At 42.6% G+C, this 15,725-nt stretch overlaps 1 protein-coding gene across 1 annotated transcript in view; it reads left to right on the top strand.

Annotated features, from left to right (window-relative positions):
• Positions 1–15,725, top strand: part of RORB (RAR related orphan receptor B) — a 208,152-nt gene that overhangs the window by 141,994 nt on the left and 50,433 nt on the right. The window contains exons 2-3 of the mRNA XM_073346242.1: positions 5,997–6,082; positions 13,088–13,229. Of these exons, the coding sequence (XP_073202343.1) occupies positions 5,997–6,082; positions 13,088–13,229 (228 nt within the window). The remainder of the gene's footprint in view (positions 1–5,996; positions 6,083–13,087; positions 13,230–15,725) is intronic.

Below are 15,725 nucleotides of genomic sequence, written 5' to 3'. Positions count from 1 at the left end.
ACATTCTTGTCAACTGCTGGAAATGGCCCACCTTGATTATCACTACAAAAGGTTTTTTTCCCCCTGCTCTCCTGCTGGTAACAGCTCACCTTATGGTAACACCCATTGTTTCATGTTCTCTATGTATATAAAGCTCCCCACTGTATTTTCCACTGAATGCATCCGATGGATTGAGCTGTAGCTCACGAAAGCTTATGCTCAAATAAATTTGTTAGTCTCTAAGGTGCCACAAGTACTCCTTTTCTTTTTGCGAATACAGACTGAAACAGCTGCTACTCTGAAACCTCTCAAAGTATCTACAGTGGCCTTCGCAGTGGAGGTGGGGTCGCCACCGAGTATCGTGTCCAGCTCTTTGTAGAACCGGCAGCTCGTGGGCACAGCACCTGAGCGGTGGTTTGCCTCCCACGCCTTGTGGTAGGCGTTCCACAGCTCCTTCACTTTTACCCTACACTGCAATGTGTCCCAGTCATGGCCCCTTTCTATCGGGCATCATTAAATCTATCCATAAGTATCATAATTCCTACGGCTGGAGCGCAGCTGAGACTGGACAGCCTCCTCTCCCCAAATGCTGATGAGGTCCAACAGCTCAGCATTGCTCCAAGCTGGGGATCGCCTGGTACATGGAGCAGGCCTGGCCACCTGGTAAGATGCATTGAGACCACTGTGCGCATCACCGAGCAAACAGGAAGGGGATTTTCAAAATTCCAAAGGAATTTATGGGGTGGAGATGACGGTTGGTAAGCTGTGGGCAGGGCAGTAGAGTTCAACCCAATGACCAGAGAGGCGAGAGCAGGCATTGTGGGACACCTCCCGGAGGCCAATCGCAGCGCTGTAATCGACCAGGGTGTCTACACTGGCATCGCAGCGCTGTAGAACGCCTCTCGTCGGGGTGGGTTTTTTACAGCGCTGAACTGCACAGTTTCTGCGCACTAAGTGGCTTGGCAGCATGTACCCCTCAGGAGTTACAGCGCAGAAAGCTGCTTTACTGCGCAGAAACTTGCCAGTGTAGACAAGGCCTTAGAAGCAGCAACACCAATCTGCTGGAGACTGTTTTCACTATTACTATAATACACTAAGCCCTCCAGTTCCCTTCCCCCCAAAACCACATGACTGGAGAGATGTTAACAGGCTACTTCACCTTGAATGGGCTCTTGAAATATGTGTTAACTACTTATGCTAAACAATTTCTTCCACCTTACATTTAGCTGTGACACTTGAGAACCTTTCCCAGATCTAAAGAAGAACTTTGTGGGCTTGTCTACACTGGCAAGTTTTGTCGCCTAAAACTGCCTTTTGGCGACAAAACAGATGAGCCTACACACTACAATGGGACTTTTGTCGTAAAAAATGCCCAGTTTGACAAAAAACTTCCACCCTTACCAGAAACTTTTGTCTTTTCCCCTCCCTTTATTGTGGACAAAGAGCCAGTGTAGACACTGCTGATTGTTTTGTGGACAGAACTGGCTTCCGCCAGTATCCCATATTGCCTGCCCTGATTGCTCTGCTCAGTGTTTTGATCTCTGCTGCCCTGCAGGCATGTGCCCCTCCCCTTTCAAAGCTGGGGGAAGTATCTGTGTGCTGCTCCTTTTGGGGAACAAACAAAGAGCAAATCATTGGAATGCTCCTGTTCTGCCCTGCACTAGGAATGCAGCAGCAGGCAGACTACTGCTGCAGGGGAGGGGGACAGACTGCCGTGCTGCTTTGCCCTTCCTCAGCACAGAGAGCTCACAGAGCTACTCATGATGCTGCTCTCGGCAGCTGAGGGGGCTCTGGGAGAACTCAGAGAGAATTCCAAGATGCGCAGCGATCAGCTCTTCCCTCCCACAACACTGCACTGTGGGATACATACCCCCGGTGCATTGCTCACCCTGTCGATGATGGTGTCCCCAATGTGGACATGAGCTGTCGACAGAGGGAGCAAGTGTGAACACCCTTTGGTGATTTTTGTTTTGTTGACTTTTGGATGTCGACATAAGTTTTGTCAACAAAACTTGATAGTGTAGACAAGCCCTTAGTAATCTTGAAAGCTTGTCTCTTTCACCAACAGAAGTTGGTCCAATAAAAGATATTACCTCACCCACCTTGTCTCTCTAATATTTATTACTACTAACTTATAAAATGATTAGTTTGATTCTGATTTGCGGATGAGGTCTCAGCGTAGTGTATTTGTTTCATAATAATTGAAATCAATAGCTTTAGCATTTAGGGACCCAATTCACAAACACTTATAACTGAGCACAGTACTTATGAGTAGTCCCTTAATGTGTGTAGTATTATTGACTCTTCACAGTAACAAGTATGAAGCTCAGTGCAGCAAGTGTTTGAAGAATTAAGCCTTATGCCCTTGTTCCTATCACAGGAATAAATTAATAAGTAGTAAATATGTTTAAACTATTTTTTAAAATCTAATTTTTTTATTATTATTATTATTTTATTTTATTATTCCTCTATTTTCACTTGTTGCCTCACACATCTTGACTTATTAAGTTTTGAGGATTTCCCCATATTCCAGACTTTAGCTTCTGCCTGAGATCTACATCTCCCTTTGAGTCTGGCAACCCAAAACAGTCCATTCTTCCAAAGACTAAACTTTCTCCCTCTGCATGGTTCTCACCCTAGGGATCTACAATTACTTGAAACCCAGTCTCTCAACTGGCAGCTCAGGCTTTGTCTTTGCTGCCAAAAAGGGTGTGTTTTTACCATGGAATAATTAGGGTGTCTTAGCTGTCCCAGTGCATAGTCCTTGTGGAAGTAAAGAACTGCAGTTTTACTGTGAGATGAACTGGGCAAGGTCAGCCATGGGTGAGGGTATACTGTAGACCTCACCTAGCTATCTCACACTAAAACTGCATTGCTTTGTCTCCACAAGGATTTTACAGCATAGTAGTTAATGCCTATTAATTACCCTGCTGTAAAACCCCACTACCATCTTTTATGCAGTGAAGGCATAACCTAAGGTGAAGCTAGAGTCAAGGGTGGCCTAGGAACAAAATTTACTTCTACAGTATATCTGAACTTTCCCAGAGTTCATAGGCACTTGCATTAAGGGATTTGGTTCTAGCCCATCTCTACCTAAAATATATGAACAAAAAATTATATTCAACTCAAGCTAATAAGTAAAATATGTGATAGGTTAACCATAAATCAACCACATTTTGGAAACAATACAGTAATGAAATAGCATAGCAGAATTACTTTACTTTATTGTTAAGTTTGGGGCGGGGGGTATTATTTCTTCTTGCTCCCTCACTTTACATGTGCAGAAGCTGTCTTGTGTGCTAGGTTGTTAGATGAGCAATTGCACCGAAATATATGAGATTTGTGTGAGTGTAATTTAGAGACTCAGTTTAAAAACCCATTTGAAAATTTGTCTTTAGTGAACTGGAGTTCACAAGTGCATGCAACTGTGTATGTCTAGATCATGCTTTTATCACCCGGTCTTGCACTGGGGAAGACAGACAGCTGAGCTACTGTGCCCCAAGAGGTGCTCAAGGAGATATTGTGCCTCAGGGAAGCACAGTCCTTCCCCAAATGCCTTAGAGTTCACAGTGGGTGTGGAAGTTTCACCATCCATGTATGTTCCTTCCTATCTCCTTCCTTCCCTCTGTGGGACACTGTTCACCTCTGGGAATACACCCAAGGAATATTCACCTCCCTGAAAGAAGGGGCCTCAATTATGACTGGCAGGTTTCAGAGTAACAGCCGTGTTAGTCTGTATTCGCAAAAAGAAAAGGAGTACTTGTGGCACCTTAGAGACTAACCAATTTATTTAAGCATGAGCTTTCGTGAGCTACAGCTCACTTCATCGGATTTGTGCTGGAAATGGCCCACCTGATGATCACTTTAGATAAGCTATTACCAGCAGGACAGTGGGGTGGGAGGAGGTATTGTTTCATATTCTCTGTGTATATATAAAGTCTGCTGCAGTTTCCACGGTATGCATCCGATGAAGTGAGCTGTAGCTCACGAAAGCTCATGCTCAAATAAATTGAATTATGACTGGCTTGCTTTCCAGGCTGTTTGAGGGTGGGAGGCAATTGTGCAGGCCACTGTATCTGGAAATTAAACTGAGTTATTTAAAAAATGAATTCTTAACCACCATAAACAATCATTTAGTGGTGAGAGACACACAGCACATTTCAAGAGGTTGTAGGGACAACCCCTTACAGGTACTCATCTGATTTTAGTCAAGCTATAAAGGGAACTATAAAGATAATTGTAATGAGTCTCTGTTCTCTCACCTGGGAACAATGATGACAGGTACAGTTTGGTACTAGATTATGAAGCCAGAGCACTTTACTGCTTTCCCAACAGCATCCATAGTATGAACACCTGAATGCATGTGTGTGCGCAGTAGTTTGAAAATGATTTTTTCATTCTCTTCAGCTAAGTGTGCGCTCTAGCATTTGTGGTACCTCCAAGTGAAAGCATGGTTTTTAAGGGAATGCATCTTAGGTTCCCTCTGGGCTGTTCCGTTTCCCCCTCACTCCCATCATGGCTCACTGTATGTGCACACTTGTTACTTACTAAAAACCAGATTGTGCCTTGAAGGCACTGACCCACAATCTGTCCCAGAGCTCTGGGGAGTGCATACTGCACTACTCCCTTAGGAGACAGCATGCTCCCCCTCTGCATCCATCCCAGCCAGGCTTCAGTGGCACGACTGCCAGATGCATCTTTGTGGTGGGAGGCGGGCATGTGCCTTCCCCACTCACTTTGGGGTGGCATTTGCCTCACCAGGGAGTCAGAAGGAAGCAGTATTTTGCTCAGGAGGTCACACCCACAGCTCCACTGACTTCATTAGAGCTATACCAATTTGTACCAGCTGAGGATCTGGCCCACAACGTGCAAGGGCTACAATTATGCCTGGCTCTTGCATGGGAAGGAAGGCTTCCTGCTCCCTCTCCCAAGTGCACCTGCCCAGAGCCAAGCACAGTCTGTCCCTACATACTGTACTAGTAAGCAGATGTGACAATGCAGTATAGACAGGAGAAGTCATGCAAAGGATTCAAAGTTGGAGAATGAGGCGAATATTCTGTCTCACATATAGGACGGAAAAAAGAAAATTATATGTAGAGAGAGGAAAATATATTTTCAGATTAAGAAGTGATTGAATATTTAGGTTGTAGAAGGGCCTGAACCAAAAGCAAACACCTTCCAATTCTGAGTATATCTGAATCTACATGCAGTTCTGAATCTTGCAGTTAGCCGCTAATTCTATAGTTAGCCAAAGCAAAGAACGGATACTGGAGATGTTAGGATCTGGATCTATAGCTCCTGCTCATCTCTAATTTAGAGCCAGTAAATAAATGGCTTTGACTGGAGTAGGTGAGGTATGTCTGCAAATAAATCACTGGTTTAAGCAATTCCTTGGAGGCAGAACTTTGCAGATATATACAGATGTTGCTAGTATCTTTGATGTATGTCAGTAAATCACAAATCAGAGGACATGAAAGAATATCACATGAATTGCATCATATCAAATGTACAAGTACAATGAGCCATGATGGGGGTGAGAGGGAAGAGCCCAGGGGAGCTTAATAGAAAGAGCATCAAATCATATATGGCCATTCTGCCTCAGCAAAATGAAGAGTGAGGATATGATGGAGGATAAGATTATTGGCTAGCAGTATTTGAAGGCTAAAAACACCAAAAAAAGGAGATTAATTGTTTAGAGTGATCCAATAGGTATAGCTAGGGGATGAAATTTAAAAAAAAAAAGAAAACTTACGGCGAATGTCAGGGAAAGTTTTCTTATCATGAGATCTATTAGATTGTGAAACAGTCCCTTCGGGGAAATGGTGGAAGCCCCATCATGTGAATCAATTAGAACTGGACTGAACAGAGCACTAAAAAACAAAAAATATCATAAAGAACAATTTTACATTTGCAGGGAGTTAGATGTCTGACCAGCTCTAACATCTATGATCAGTAGTTAGGGCAGAAAAGAAAGAAACAGTATTATAAATCAAAAATAACCCTTTTCTCTTTTTCAGCACAAATTGAAGTGATACCATGCAAAATTTGTGGAGATAAGTCCTCTGGAATACACTATGGAGTCATCACATGTGAAGGCTGCAAGGTATGAGACTTTATACAGCACTGTCATTGGCATCTGCATTAGCCTCAGGCATCTGTGTACTTAACAACACACTCTGACACCCTTTCAAACAAGGCGTGTCAAAGGCTGTAATGCCTGCTGCTGATACACAGGTGTTCCGTGTCTAATTTTACTAGTTGTCTTCCTTATTCAACAGTCAGATGATATTTAGAAATAGCTCCTGGTTTGAGGCTTTGAATTATTAATATGTGATGCAGCATAAATGGTGATACAGATGCTGGTTACAGTATGTTAGAACTGCTCCACCCCGAATGAACCTGGAGACTAGTTTTGTGCTCTTGTTTCATTTACGGTATGTGTGAAATGTCAAAGTTAATTTAAGTGTCATAATGCACAGTTTAAAGAGATATGGTGCTGATTTTGGCCCCCACTCTGGTGCCTCTGTGCTCTCAAGGGGACATAAATAAGTTGCAATTGCCCAGAGAGAAATTCCCCCAGCTCAGGAAGAGTGTAACTGGCATGGCATTGTCCCTCCTTGTAGGCCTGGCATACCCCGGTGATGGAAGGGAGCAGGCTGGGGTACAAGGGAGAATGCCCACATCCGATGAAGTGAGCTATAGCTCACGAAAGCTTATGCTCAAATAAATTGGTTAGTCTCTAAGGTGCCACAAGTCCTCCTTTTCTTTTTGCCAATACAGACTAATGCGGCTGTTACTCTGAAACCTGTCACCCTGCTCCAGTGATTTGAGGCTGCAGCACAAGCCATTGGCACCTGTGGGAAGGCTGCCATATGTTAAAGCAGTCCCTGTGGCTATTTTGGCTCTCACAGCAGCCAAGAATTTTGCAAAGGCAAATCTTGGTGTTTGCAGTTCTGACTACCTGCTTGAAGGTGCAAAGATGCAAAGGCTCTGATTAGCACCTGCAGGTCATTTTGTAGATGGAAACGTGCACCTGTACATTTTGTGGGCGCACATACACATCTATCTACATGTGTGTAGTGTGCAATATCTCGCTCCCCAGGTTTGTATTTAGCATTTTATAACATTGAAGGCATCTGAAAAATCCAAAACATTGGATTTACCACATCCCAAAAATAAAGAGTTTGATTTAATGCCAGTAAATTGAGAAGTGACATATTGTCAAAAATCAGACCTTGCCTTTTGGAAACTTTAATAATTGTAAATGAGCCATCCCCCCTGTGACACGGTTTTATTGTGATACTGGACTGGAAATAGACATAAAACAGGATTAATCTAATCGATCTGATACTTTAAAATTGGCACAAAAATAATAATAAAGAAAAATGCTTTTAAGCAGAAAAAGAGCTTCTTGTCTCTGTAACCAGTCTACACAAAGCAGTAAGGAATAGAGTCTCCTCTGGATGTGATTAGTGTTAATGGTAGCCCTTGTGTGTGCCTCAAGAGGAGACAATACCTCTTAGCTCTATGTGCATATTGAGATAAGAAGCTCCTCTACCACTTAACACAGTTGTAACCCTATTGTTTTTGTGCCAGTTTCAAAGTAGCAGATCAATTAGTCTAATCCTGTTTCATGAGACTGTCATGAAGAAAGATGTATGCAGTCTAGTTGTAGCTGTGCTGGTCCCAGGAGATTAGAGAGACAAGGTGGGTGAGGTAATATCTCTTACTGGACCAACTTCTGTTGGTGAGAGAGACAAACTTTTGAGCCACACAGAGCTCTTCTGCAGGTCTGCGAAAGGTACTCCCAGCATCACAGCAAAATGCAAGATGGAACAGATTGTTTAACATAAGTAGTTAGCACATATTCTAAGGGACCATTCAAGGTAGAGTGTCCCGTTAACACCTCTGTAGTCATAGGACAAAAACAGAGGGGTAAAGAGTAACAGGTTGTTGTAATAAGCCATAAATCCAGGAAATCTGTTCAATCCATGATTTTTAGTGTCTAGCGGAAAGATGAATTTAAGCACCTGGGCTCATCTTTTGAAAGTGTTGTGCAGGTTTCCTTTGAGGATGAGGACTAAGGGGTCAGATATAGGCCATATCTCCACTACAGACCTATATCAGTATAGTATATAGTATAGTATAACCAATATAACTACATCGCTGAGGGGTGTGCAAAATCCTACCTCCTGCGCCCACCTCTAGACAGTGCTATGTTAATGGGAGAGCTACCGCCTCTTGGGAAGGTGGATTAACTACACTGATGGGAGAGGCTCTCCCAGCGGCATAGTAGCGTCTTCACTAAGGCCTTGTCAACACTGCCACTTTACAGCGCTGAGACTCTCTTGCTCAGGGGTGTGAAAAAACACCACCCCGCCCAAGCAATGCAAGTTTCAGTTCTGTAAAGTGGCCGTGTAGACAGTGCACCAGCACTGGGAGCTTCTCCCCTCATGGGAGTGGTTTTTTTACAGCACTGGGAGAGCTCACACAGCCACGTTGGTAGTGAAGACATCCCCTTAAGCGCTACATTGGTGCAGCTGCAGTGCTGTACACGAAGACAAGCCCATAGAGTGATTGTTTTGTAAACACCCACTGCTGGCGTTTAAACAACCCCTCAGCCTTTCCAAGCTCATCATCAGAAGAAAGCTCCCCACAGACCAGGACACAGAGACTCAAAACGGCACCAGAACCAGACAGAACAACGGATGCAAAACCTGCAGCCATATCTCCACTGCTACAATGATCAACACCCACCACAACACATCTTTACTCTTCGAGTGCACTAAATGCCCCAATAAAAACTATCTGGGTGAAACCAGATAGTCACTGCTCTCTCAGATGAACTCACACAGGAAAATGATAAAAGACAAAAACACCCTGTCACCTGTGGGTGAACACTTTTCACAAAGCTATCACTCTATATCTGATCTATCAGTCCTCATTGCACCTTGTTAAAGGGTGTAGCAAATAGCACTATTGTATCCTGCAGCATGCCTGGGCACCTTCAGTGCAATCTTTGCCCCATTGAAGCCAATGGGAATTTCCCCACCAGCTTCATTTGGACCTGGATTTCACCCCTTGTTCCTACCTCAATGTCTCTGGGGCTCTCAAAAGTGTCTCGTTCCACCTGTCTCTCCACCATTGTGGGAAGTGGTTAAAACTGCAGCCTAGTTCTTTGAGGTATGGGACATATTACTATCCCTGTTTTACAGACTGGGAAACTGAGCTAGAGAAAGGTTAAGTGAGTTGCCCAACATCACGAAGTGATTTAATGTCAGAGTTAGGAAAAGAACCAAGAAACTTTGTTTTTAGCTCTTCTACTCTACCCATTAGGTCAGTAAAAAGAAAAGGAGTACTTGTGGCACCTTAGAGACTAACCAATTTATTAGAGCATAAGCTTTCGTGAGCTACAGCTGAGGAAGTGAGCTGTAGCTCACGAAAGCTTATGCTCTAATAAATTGGTTAGTCTCTAAGGTGCCACAAGTACTCCTTTTCTTTTTGCGAATACAGACTAACACGGCTGTTACTCTGAAACCTGTCATTAGGTCAGTGCAATTCTTCTACCCAAAAGAGCAATTGTTCTCCCCAATAAATGTAGCCATTCAAAAAAAGGATATAAAATATTATATATTCTAAGAAAACATTTAGCTCTGATGAGGGAAGGGAAAAAATAAATTATACCAAGTCAAAATTTGAATATGTCCTATGATATTCTAATAAGAACAAAGAATGATAGTGTAAATTCCTGTATGATAGAAAATAAGCGACTCAGTCTTCACTATCAAAAGCTTTGTAGCACTAAAATATGATACTCTACACTATGTAATAGTTACAATTTTAAAAAACTTAATTTTTATAACTGTTACATTTAAAAATAAGATTGACCTGATCTGATTAATCCAGTCTTTCAGTTCCCTATTCACACTGAATTGCTTAAATTTAAAACAGAAAACCCTTTTTATGCCAAAAAGGAAATTTGTAATGAAGTACGGCAAATACATAAGAAATGTCTCATAATTAGCGCTAAATTAGCCTTAAATTAATCCCACAGCCATTGGTTCAGTAAATTCTTTGACAGTCAGGATCAGATAAGTGCTTTACAATTTTTCATTGGCACTTTCCCTAAAGGACAACTGCATTCCCAAAGATAAAAAACTCACATATTAAATTAAATTTTAAATTGGTTGTGTTAGTGGTTATAACCTATGCAGGGTAGATGAAATGGGACTTTAAACTTCACTTCATGGACTGGGAATGTCGGTATCTTTACTCAAACCCAATACCTGTTGTCCAGTGCTAGTGACACCTCTGGCCATCGTTCAATGCACTAGGACTTGAGTGAAGCGTCAAATACTGTCTTTACTGAGTGAATCCAGTCATGTACAATCCAATTACATTGTTTCTTCACCATTGTTTCTCCAGACTCCACAGCTATTATTATTGCCATCATTTGCTGCTGTCATCCATAGTCCTGTACTGAAACAACACTGGACTAGCTGTTGAATGAAGCCAGCCCTAGCTTTCTGATTCAGTTCGGGTTTAGTCTACAAACCATCCTAGCAACACTCAGCCGCCTCACTGCCACTGCTACCAGTGTCTAACCTTACTCTGTCTTCCTCCTACAGATGCTAACTGCACTTTTTACCTTCTATCTGCCTTCATGGCTTCCTGCGGTTGCTAGACTCCCCCTCCATCTCTTTCTCACTTTGTAAGTGTGCAGTTGCCTGTTTCTAAAGCTGCTAGGTTCTCCAATGAATTTCTCTCCTTTGTTTCTCTCCCCCTCTTTGGGCTCCCTGCTCCTCCTGTGCTCTTTACCTTTCGTTGTTCTGTAGAAGAGAGAAGAACATCACGTGTCGCTTTACGTCTCTCATCTCCCCTTCCTGGCTCCATTCCTCTTGACATCTCTGGAATTTCTTGTCACTTCTGCCCTAATATTGCCTGATGGTGCCATTCTCAATGGCTATGACTAAGTAAGGACATGCTCTCCAGTTCTAGTACTCTTGTCCCCAGTCACAAATCCAAACAACTGGCCAGAATAACACTCAAAAAAACCCTACTGAGACTGGGTAACTAAAAGTTTTAAGGTTTTTTAGCCCATTCCCTAGCTAAACTGGGCTTTTTAATTTTCTGTATTTACCTGATAATAATATATTTCTTTTACATATGAAATGTCATGATTTTTTTCATGGAGGAGGATGGTATTGTTTAAAAGTGTTGCTTTTTCCATTGCACTTTAGCTAATAAGGTCATTAAATCCTAGGGCTCTTGTAGATGCCTCAATTTGAATTACCTGTCACTTGTGGAGTATCTGCTCCCTCCAAATCAGTTCATGCTTCTCCAGGTTAACCTAGGGAATCACACAGTACATTACATCAGAGGGGTAGCCATGTTAGTCTGGATCTGTAAAAGCGACAAAGAGTCCTGTGGCACCTTATAGACTAACAGACATATTGTCTCAGCCTGGACCAATCTACACAGGAGGTTCACTTCTTAGACACCACAGTGCAAATAAGTGATGGTCACGTTAACACCACCCTATACCGAAAACCCACCGACTGCTATGCCTAGCTTAATGCCTCCAGCTTCCATCCCGGACACACTGCATGATCCACTGTCTACAGCCAAGCGCTGACGTACAACCGCATTTGTTCCAACCCCTCAGACAGAGACCAACACCCACAAGATCTTCACCAACATTCTCAAAACTACGATACCCACACGAGGAAATAAGGAAACAGATCAACAGAGCCAGATGTGTACCCAGAAGCCTCCGGCTGCAAAACAAGCCCAAGAAAGAAACCAACAGAACTCCACTGGCCATCACATACAGTCCTCAGTTAAAACCTCTCCAAATCATCATCAGTGATCTACAACAATCCCTCACTTTCACAGGCCTTGGGAGGCAGGCCAGTCCTTGCCCACAGACAACCTGCCAACCTGAAGCATATTCTCACCAGCAACTACACACCGCACCATAACCTCTAACTCAGGAATCAATCCATGCAACAAACCTCGATGCCAACTCTGCCCACATATCTCCACCAGCAACACCATCACAGGACCTAACCAGATCAGCCACACCATCACAGGTTCATTCACCTGCACGTCCACCAGTGTAATATACGCCATCATGTACCAGCAATGCCCCCACTGCTATGTACATGGGCCAAACTGGACAGTCCCTACGTAAAAGGATAAATGGACACAAATCAGATATTAGGAATGGCAATATACAAAAAACCTCTAGGAGAACACTTCAACCTCCCTGGACACAGAATAGCAGATTTAAAGGTAGCCATCCTGCAGCCAAAAAACTTCAGGACCAGACTTCAAAGGGAAACTGCTGAGCTTCAGTTCATTTGCAAATTTGACACCATCAGCTCAGGATTAAACAAAGACTGTGAATGGCTCGCCAACTACAAAAGCAGTTTCTCCTCCCTTGCTGTTCACACCTCAACTGCTGGAAGAGGGCCTCATCCTCCCTGATTGAACTAACCTCGTTATCCCTAGCCTGATTCTTGCTTGCATCTTTATACCTGCCTCTGGAAATTTCCACTACATGCATCCGACGAAGTGGGTATTCACCCATGAAAGCTTATGCTCCAATACGTCCGTTAGTCTATAAGGTGCCACAGGACTCTTTGCCGCTTTTACAATACATTACAGCTTCTGATACCACATGTAGCCAGTGAATAAACAAATTGTCCGTGTTAGAAGTTACCAGTACATTTTCTTCAACAAAAAAAGTATTCGGAGCAAATGGCACTAAGTCGCCTTGTTATAAATATTGGTGAGAGTCTCCCTGAGCATTTGATGAAGTTCAGTGTTTATTGTATTATTGAGGATGTACTATATTTTATCACTCTATCCTATTTGTTACCCTCATACCCGCATATTATATTTTACGGAGTAATGCACAGGTTTTTCATATCAGGAGAGAACATGAGTTTATTTCACTATTTATGGTTAAAGCATCTACAAAGTTGTATCATAAACAAAATGTCACTGAATTAGAGTTTATTGCAGTGGCATGCCACTATATATATATCTATATATATGGTAATTTTCTCTCTCTCTCCCTCTCTTTTTCACTCTGTCTCTCTAGGGTTTCTTTAGGAGGAGTCAGCAGAACAATGCCTCTTACTCCTGCCCCAGGCAGAGAAACTGTTTAATTGACAGAACCAACAGAAATCGTTGCCAACACTGCCGACTGCAGAAGTGTCTTGCCCTAGGAATGTCTAGAGACGGTAAGGAGTTAGCTTCCTGCTTCATAGATAAACCCTTTGAAACTGTTCTTCATTGCTGCTGACTACTTAAACCCCTGACAGATTTCTGGAAAGAAAGAAGAAAAGCTAACTGCTCCTTAACATGTTCACAGTAAAACAGATCTTTGCCGTTCCTTAAACTTAGGAGCATTTTTTCATGGGGGTGGGAGAATAACAAATAGAGAGCAACATTAGATTAAAACAAAATGTTATAAAGAGAAATGTGGCATTCTGGTTAAAAGCAAAAAGGTCCTCCTCTCTTAGAGATGGCTTCACATGCTGGATCAGATAACATTTTATATTAATAATATTAAATATTGATGTATTAAAACTCCCCTGCTTAAAAATGTTTGAGGGCCTGAGACAGTATAATAAATAAAATGTACAGTTAAAAAGGAAATATGCATGCTTAGAGCGATTTTTATGCTAAAGGATCTGAAAGCACTTCAATAAAAATTGCATTACATTACAAAGGAATGACTTGGTGCAACCTTCTGCTGTTTAGCAGTGAACAAGAGAGCTACACAACTGCTGAAAACAAAAAAATGAAGAAGGTTCGTGTATCCCGTTGAAACTTCAGGGTGAGGCTGCACAGAGCAAACTATATATTTTGGTGCTGGTGGTCTCCGCTTGGTCCTTACTGAGTTATTAGTCCTCTTAACCACTTCCCAAACTGACACACAAGTCAGCATGATTGACAAATTGAGAATTGCCTGGGACTAGAATAAGAGTTGTGTTGCAGGTTAGCATTGAGGTGCAATGGCAGAGCTGTGCAAGGAAGCTTGAGCAAAGCCCGTTGGCATTATTCCAGCCCTAGCTACTACTGTTAATTTGGGTTCTTCCCAAATCCATACTGAAATTTTAAAATCATCAAAAAGAAAACAAAAATTTCTCCTATTTTGTAGGCATAATTGTACCTTAATTTGCTTATCTATAGCTATATAGTGGCAAAAAAAATGGTCATGGAGAGTTATAAAAATGTGCCATTTGAATTTATTTTAAATTTCCTATAGCTTTGTAGATCACCAGAGAAATTATGGTCATTTGATGGTTCAGAGGTTTTAAATTAGTTTAAGGTCAGATTGCAATACTCATATGCACTTTGAGTAGTACTCTACTCCATAGGTACAATGGGGCGGTTCACAATGTAAAATTCTATCCAACATGCGTAAGGGTACCACAGTCTCACCATTAAGTGAATTCAACTTGGTCTCTAGCATGCAGCAGACCGGGTTCTTAGCCTCTCCTTTCTGCCCAAAGAAGATTAATGCTGTGCTCTTTCAGCAGTTAATCAGCATATAGTCTCCTCATAAAAGTGGTGTCTCCTGACTGCAGCAGAAGGATCTAAGGCATCACAGGGACACTTGTGTTTGGCTGCTAGAGCTCTGTCCCTCACCTGTAAAACAGAGTTTCTCAGTCTGTGCTCCTGAGTCTTCTATAGTGTAGATGAATAGAAGGTTTCATCTCCCAGTGCTGCCTTCCTCTAACCAAGGGATTGGCATCTTTGGCATGAGGCCCGTCAGGAAAATCTGCTGGCAGGCCAGGATGGTTTGTTTACTTGCAATATCTGGAGGTTCGGTCAATTGAAGCTCCCACTGGCCACAGTTCGCCATTCCAGACCAATGGGGGCTGCGGGAAGTGGCGTGGGCCAAGGGGTGTGTTGGCTACCGCTTCCTGCAGCCCCAGTTGGCCTGGAATGGCGAACCGTGGCCAGTGGGAGCTGCGATCGGCTGAACCTGCGGATGCTGCAGTTAAACCAACCATCCCAGCCTGCCAGCGGATTTCCCTGATGGGCCGTGTGCCAGAGGTTGCCACTCCCTGCTCTAACCTCTACAAGTATAAACACTGTAATATAAATAGTCTTGCCTTTATTGATTTTTTTTCATTGTTACAAAGAAATCATATGTGAATTTTAACTCTCAGTCTAATAACAGACTAATTTCTATCACACAGAGGCAGGATGCTAATTGACAGCAGCTGGAGAGCCCAATTAATGAAAATATAATGAGCATAAACAGTGGGTGTTTGTTTCTATTACTGAGGCCCTAAAATTAAAGAAAATATGTAGTTGCATTTTTCAACATAAAGTAGTTGTGGATTGGCCCTCCCTGCTCTCATCTGCTGAGGTTAAAATAAGAGCGAGAAGTGAATGATGGGCAGGATCCATAGGTAATGCAAATGACGGTGTAAAGAGATATAATTTATATGCTCAGGGGATGGAAAGGCAGGGCCATAGCAGGGAATCGAATCCCTAAATGAATCCATCGAATCCCTGATGGAGCTGTTATCTGATATACCTTCTTGCACCCTGCTTTCTTTGGTGCTTTTCTTCTCTTCTTGCACATCTTTCAGCTCCCTCAGATTGCAAGTTACACTCACATTCGCACAGACTTATAGGATCTGACTATCATAAGGGGGTCTGAAAGAGGATATAAATAGAAGTATAAAGTGGCCCTAGTGTAAATGAGAATCAGGCCC

Source organism: Lepidochelys kempii, chromosome 5 (genome assembly GCF_965140285.1).
Source record: "Lepidochelys kempii isolate rLepKem1 chromosome 5, rLepKem1.hap1, whole genome shotgun sequence".
NCBI classification, from domain to species: domain Eukaryota; kingdom Metazoa; phylum Chordata; order Testudines; family Cheloniidae; genus Lepidochelys; species Lepidochelys kempii.
The sequence above is the reverse complement of the archived record's forward strand: the minus strand, read 5'-3'. Positions and strand labels throughout refer to the sequence as shown.